This window comes from Orycteropus afer, unplaced genomic scaffold, assembly GCF_000298275.1.
Source record: "Orycteropus afer afer isolate SDZICR_OR568_19922 unplaced genomic scaffold, OryAfe1.0 scaffold00325, whole genome shotgun sequence".
Classification (NCBI taxonomy): domain Eukaryota; kingdom Metazoa; phylum Chordata; class Mammalia; order Tubulidentata; family Orycteropodidae; genus Orycteropus; species Orycteropus afer.
Genome location: NW_006921912.1, coordinates 1,021,889 through 1,028,613, shown reverse-complemented (window position 1 = coordinate 1,028,613; position 6,725 = coordinate 1,021,889). Strand labels below are relative to the sequence as shown.

Below are 6,725 nucleotides of genomic sequence, written 5' to 3'. Positions count from 1 at the left end.
TTTCTTGGGCTCAGAAGAAGGAGGGGGAGTTCCTTTAATTTTTTTTAATACTATTTTATTGTGTTTTTTATGAAGTTTATGTAAGAGTTTAAGTTTTCTTTCAAAAATTTCTGCACAAGTTGTTCAGTGACATTGGTTGCATTCATCACAATGGATGAACATTCTCATTATTTCCACACTGGTGGTTCTGTTTCCAGTACTCTAGTTTCTCTCATTTTGTTTTAAAGTAATTGTTGACCATTTGGTCTCATATAGGTGATTTTTTAAAGGAAGATAGTACTTACAGATGATATTCATTATTTTCTGAGCCAATTTGTTTAGCTACAAGGTGACCTCAGGGGTTATTTCAGTTCAATGTTTGAAGACTCTCAGGGCAATAGTCTCAAGGAGTCCTCCATTATCAACCAGTCTGGGTTTTTTTGGGTTTTTTTATGAATTTGAGGATCTGTCCCACATTTTTCTCCCATTCTATTAGTGTACATCTATTGTGGCCCTGATTAGAATAGTAGGTAGTTGTAGTGGGCACCGTCTAGTTCTTCTGGCCTCAAGGTAGATGAGGCCATGGTTTGCCTAGACTAGTTGTCTTATAAACTAGTTTCTTCTTTGAATCTTTGGTTTCCTTCTTTTTCTTTGTTCTGGACAAGTATTTTAGACAGCTGCTTATAAGCTTTTAAGACCCTAAATGCTACTCACCAAACTAGGATAAAGAACATAACTTTATGAGATATGTTATGCCAATTGACCAAGAAGTCCCACAAGACTAGGGAGTTGCTTGTTCACATTCACAAAGGTTGGAGAGGCTGTGCTGAACTCTGGAAACCTATGGCCAGGCTGGAGATGGGGATGGGGCAGTTACAGAGATAAAATGAGCCGCTGAGCAGCTCTGATGGGACTTTGCTTCCAAAGAGCCTAACCCCACCAATCACACCTAGAGAGCTCCACAAGGGGCAGCAGCAGAGGGTCCTGCCTGTAGGCAGATGACGAAAATCTCAGGATTCACAAAATGATACCTTAGAACCTCACCTCCAAGAGTCAGGAAGACAGCAGACTTCTAAAGCAGTATTTTCCAAGAAACACACTGTTAAAAATATGCTACACTCCCCACAAAAAACTCCATGGCTGTATTAGTTTAGGACTAACTGCATATTAGGAGCTCTGGTAGCACAGTGCCTAAGACACTTGACTGCTAACCAGAAGGCTGGCGGTTCAAACCCACCAGCCACTCCTCGGAAGGAAGATGGGGCAATCTACTTCTGTAGTAATACTGCCTCGGCAACCCAAGGAGGGGTCGCTATGAGTCGAGTCCGACTTGACGGCACATAACAACAATAACTGCATATTATATTTTGCTAGTAGAGTTTCATAACGCACCAACAAACCAGTAGCTGTGGAATCAACTCTGACTCATGGAGACTCCATGTGTCAGAGTAGAGCTGGGCTTCACAGGGTTTTCAATGGCTGATTTTTCAGAAGTAGATTGCCAGAACTTTCTTCCGAGACACCTCTGGGTGAACTCAAATCTCCAACCTTTTTGTTAGCAGCTGAGCACAGTATTCCTGTGTACCACCCAGGGGCTCCTGATAAAATACACTAGTATATTAAAGGGTCTGAAAAGTCCTGTAGGAAAAAAACCTGTTTAACTTTATTTAATCTGATGTTTCCTGAGTTTAATTGCCTTTTTTATCCCCCAAGTGATACCTTTTCAAGTTATACCAATATTCCACTAAACACACTTTCCAGAAACCAAAACAAACACACTGCCATCAAGTCGGATCACTATGGAAGTAGATTGCTCAATCTTCCTTCCGAGGAGTGGCTAGTGGGTTTGAACCACCAGCCTTCTGGTTAGCATCAAATGCCTTAGGCACTACGCTACCAGAGCTCTTAAACACGCTTTAGGAAACACTATTCTAAAGAAATTGGGAGCTCTGGTAGCATAGTGGCTAAGGCATTTGATGCTAACCAGAAGGCTGGCGGTTCAGATCCACCAGCCACTCCTCGGAAGGAAGATGGGGCAATCTACTTCCATAGTGATACTGCCTCGGAAACCCAAGGAGGGGTCGCTATGAGTCGGGTCCGACTCGATGGCACATAACAATAACAACATTCTAAAGAAATTATGGAGTAGTGTGCCCCAGCTTTTCCCACCCCATCTATGTTTTTCTATCAAGTTCTGTCATCTTTTCAGCTATGCTGCCAATTGAAAAAGGGTTTCCTAAATCACTTGAGATGCAGATGTTGAATTTTGAGGAGGCAGCAATTTCCCTTTGTGCATGACCTAAGTCCTTTCCAATCCAAGGAGAGGATGTACCACAGTCCCTGTGTAACTAGAGATGTGGGACAACAGGGGAGTGGTGGGGAATGGGGGCAAGGAATTTCTTTTATCCTCAAAATGAAACTCTGATACCAGAGCCCTAGGTACTGTTCAAACTGAGTTCTGCCCCCAACCCCCATTCCATCAGATAGAGATCCTTGCTCATAGCAGGGGATGGCCAGAGCTAAACTTCTTTGACAGTGGAGCCCTCTGCTACCTTGGCGGTTCAAACCCACCAGCCATTCCTCGGAAGGAAGGTTGGGCAATCCTACTTCCGTAGTGATATCACCTTGGAAACCCAAGGAGGGGTCGCTATGAGTCAGGGCCGACTCGATGGCATATAACAACAACAGCTACCTTGGATATGACTGACTATGAATCTGCCCTTTTGCAACCAGCTGGGCCTCGTTCCAGATAGTCATTCATTCCACATGTATTTATTGAGGATGGCCTCTGTCCCAGGCACTGTTTGTTTTGTTTGTTTTTATTTCTTTAATTTACTTATTTATTTAATTTATTAATTTATTTATTGTAGTCAGTTCCGACTCATCGCGACCCCTCCTTGGGTTTCCAATGCGGTATCTCTATGGAAGTAGATTGCCCAACCTTCCTTCCAAGGAGTGGCTGGTGGGTTTGAACCGCCAGCCTTCCAGTTAGCAGTCAAATGCCTTATGCACTACACCCCTTGAGTTCCCTTATTTACTGTAAAGAACAGAAGTTTATTTTCTCAGGCCTAAGGCACTTGACTACTAAGCAGAAGGCTGGCGGTTCAAACCCACCAGCCACTCCTCGGAAGGAAGATGGGGCAATCTACTTCCATAGTGATATGCCTCAGAACCCCAAGGAGTGGTCACTATGAGTCGGGTCTGACTCGAAGGCACATAACAACAACAGCAACAGAAGCTGAAACTCCAAGTCAGGGTTTCGACCATGTCTTGTAGGGAGTTCTGGGCATTTCCTGGTTCCTTGGCTTGTAGACGATCCTCACATGGTGTCTGTCTTTCCCCAGGTGTTTGTATCCCTGTGTCTAGCTGCTCTTTTTAGAACTCAGAAGTGATTAGCTATAGAGCTCACTCTACTCGGATATGATCTAATTAATATAACTAAGAAAACCCTATTTCCAAACAGGATCACATCCACAGGTATTTAAAAAAAAAAAAAAAAACTCACTGCCATCCAGTGGGATCCGACTCATAGCGACCTCTCCTTGGGTTTCCAAGGTGGTATCACTACGAAAGGAGATTGCCCGATCTTCCTTCCACAGTGTAGGGGTTAAGATTCTAATACATTTTTTGAGGACACAATTTAATTCATAACAATGCATTTGAGATAACAAAGCTCATGTGTTGTTTCCATGGCTTCTCTTACAACCTCGCACCCCTGCCCCAAAAACAAGTCATGCTTGAGTTTAGCTGTAAGTTTACTTTTGATTTTCCCTTCTAAGTATATCTAACTAATTCCCTTGAAATTGCTTTTTACTTAGGTCTTAATATGAAGTCAAGTAACTAATTTCTCCATGTATTAGCTGGTTAGTAGATGAACTGGCCCTCCTTACAAAAAGCGGTAGCTGAGTAAATGGCCCCTAAGAAGGAAATGAGTGGTGAGGATTTCTGCCTTGAGGCAGACACGTCGAGATAATTGGTATGACTGGTATTATGGCGTTGTTGGTTGCAGAGATCCTCCATTCCGTTGGAGAGTGGTCCTTCCTTTATATTTCTGAGGCCTCTTCCGTTCAGCAGGAACACCTCCACCACATACACACACACACACACACACACGTACTGTGGTAGTTATGTTTGTGTGTCAACTTGGCTGGGCCTGGTTGAGTGGCTGGGCAGCTGGTGGTAGTTATTCCCCATGATGAGACTGGCAATCAACTCCATGGTGGGATCTACCACAAGCAGCTGAGTAGCTGCCTTTGGGAGATGGTCTGCTTCCTGTATATAAGGAGAAGCCTTGGGCGTGGTCTCTAGCCTATGTGGCACATTCGGACCCTGCGTGTTGTCGCATCATTGCTCAGTAGCCTGCTATGCTCTGCCGACCTGGGGACTTACAATGGACTTAATGGCCTGCCGTGTGGTTTGGTAACATCGGGACTGTGCCTTTTTACTTGTCAACCTTGAGGCTTCTCAGCCTCCGCAGCCAGCAGCTGTTTGAGTGAAGAAACACCTCTAGCTCCAGTGGGCCGGGAGCCAGAGGCAGAACTGGTCCCCAAGGTTGAGGGGCTTTCACCCAGCCCCTAGAGCCTGGCACTAGGTAACCAGAACACACACACACACACACACACACTATCCCTTCAGCATTGAGGGAGCCTGGGGCAATTCTCTCCTGAGAATTGTAACCTGACTCCTCGGTCACTGGGTCACTGGATACTTCCGGGAATCTGTAAAGGCAAGAAAAAGACTGAATTTCCTGAGGGTAGGGCTGAGATGCTCATGTACCTCTCTGCAAAATAGTTATGGTTGGGGGCAGCACAATTGCAGACTCCCAGTCCCATTTGACCATGGATGAGACACTAAGGTGAAAGTTCAAGTCCAATAATCAAGGGCCTAAGCAGAGGAAGCTATAGGCACAACGACATTGTTACTACTCAACAAAGACTCGCTAAGAGAAAATGCTTCTCACAATGATCACAGATTTTACCCTTGGTGTAAAGACATCCATCCACCTGTCAGTTTGTTGTACCATGGTGGTGTACATGTTGCTGTGGTACTGAAAGCGGTACCACCAGTATTTCTAGTACCTGCAGGGTTACCCATGGTGGACAAGTTTCAGAGAGGCTTCAAACTGAGACAGATTAGAGAAAAAGGTCTGGCACCCTGCTTCCAAAGATTAGCCAATGAAACCCCTATGGGTCACAACAGAATATTATTCAGTATGTGGTCAAACCCATGTGAAATTGTTCACTGCATATTAGTCAATAAGCACAAGTAAGCCCATACTTACCTTGTTTATTGGGTAATCCACCCCTCGCCTACCTTTAACATGCAAAGTGTATCCATGTCTTACATTTGGACTGCTTTACTCATACGTTAGCAGCCTACCTGGCCTCTACAGGCAATCCTGAGACTTGGGACATACAGATCACCAGGGCTGCTTGTTACCGCTGCAGATTAGTCCCGCAGCCAGAGCTCTCCCCAGATTGTGAAGCAAGCTGTCTGAAGACTTTGAGAAATATTGTTCTCAGAAAAGAGTTTGCACTGCCTGTTAGAAGTTCTTATTTTATAACTAAGGAGTCCCTGCGTGGCACAAATGGTTAAGTGTTTGACTGCTAGCGTAAAGGTTGGGTTTGAACACAGGTGCCTCACAAGACAAGCCTAGTGATACAGCCTTGAAAACCCTATGCAGCAGTTCTACTCTGCACACATGGGGTTGCCATGAATAGGAACTGACTCAACAGCAACTATCAACAACATTTTATAGCAAGGAGTGCCTGGGTGGTGCAAGCAGTTACTGCACTCATCTACTAATCAAAAAGGCTGGAGGTTTGAGTCTACCCAAATGTGAGCTTTCAATCTACTTCTCAAAAAAAAAAACAGCCATTGAAAACTCTGTGTTTAACTCTGACACACACACACACATGAATCAGAATCAACTTGACAACAACTGTTTTTTGTATTTGTTGTTATTGTTGTTATAGTGGCTTTCCTTGACTTTCTTTTGCCTATAGACTACAACCCCCTGAACCAGTTACTCCATCACTAACCATTCACAGGTGCCTACTATGTGCCTGGAATCTTGCTACAGAACAAAGGATAATTCAACTTTGCAGAGGGTCACAGGCCAGGGGATTTGGTACTGAGGACTGGCAAGCTGGTGATCATTCACATTCACAGGGAATGTGAATGGCATCATACTCTGTGCATTTCCGCGTTGGCATCTTATTTCCATCCTACAAATGAGACAGATTTTATTATCCCACTTTCAAGTGTATGTATCTTATACATTTCCTAGGCTCTCTCCGGGCCAATCTCATTTAGCCCCTTTGCAAATTAAATGCATCTCATTAAACTGAACCCATTAGGACAATACCCTTCAGGTGTTGGCATCTTACTACATCTTTCATTTTAAGACAAGTGTTTGATTTATTTTTCATCTCATTACACTCTTTAAAATTATGTGCATCTCATTACACTCAGCCCACCGAGACGACTTATTTCAGGTGTAGACATTACACCCAGTATTATCAGGCAAGAATATGATTTTTTTCATTTCATTACAAGCCTTACAATTTATGTACATCTCATTACAATCAGCCATTTAAGACAATTCCCTTCAGTTGTGTATATCTCATTATACCTTTTCATTTTCAGACCTTTTTTTCATCTTAGTACATCTTATTACAGAGAATTCACTTCAGGTGTGCATATTACACATCCACCTGTTAGTTCATGTGCATTTCTGGTGGTTG

General features: G+C 43.7%; 1 protein-coding gene across 1 annotated transcript in view; it reads right to left on the bottom strand.

Annotated features, from left to right (window-relative positions):
* Window positions 1-4,668: 4,668 nt before the first annotated feature.
* FEZ1 (fasciculation and elongation protein zeta 1) overlaps window positions 4,669-6,725 on the bottom strand; it is a 69,758-nt gene continuing 67,701 nt past the window's right edge. The window contains exon 9 of the mRNA XM_042782448.1: window positions 4,669-4,697. Within this exon, the coding sequence (XP_042638382.1) occupies window positions 4,669-4,697 (29 nt within the window). The remainder of the gene's footprint in view (window positions 4,698-6,725) is intronic.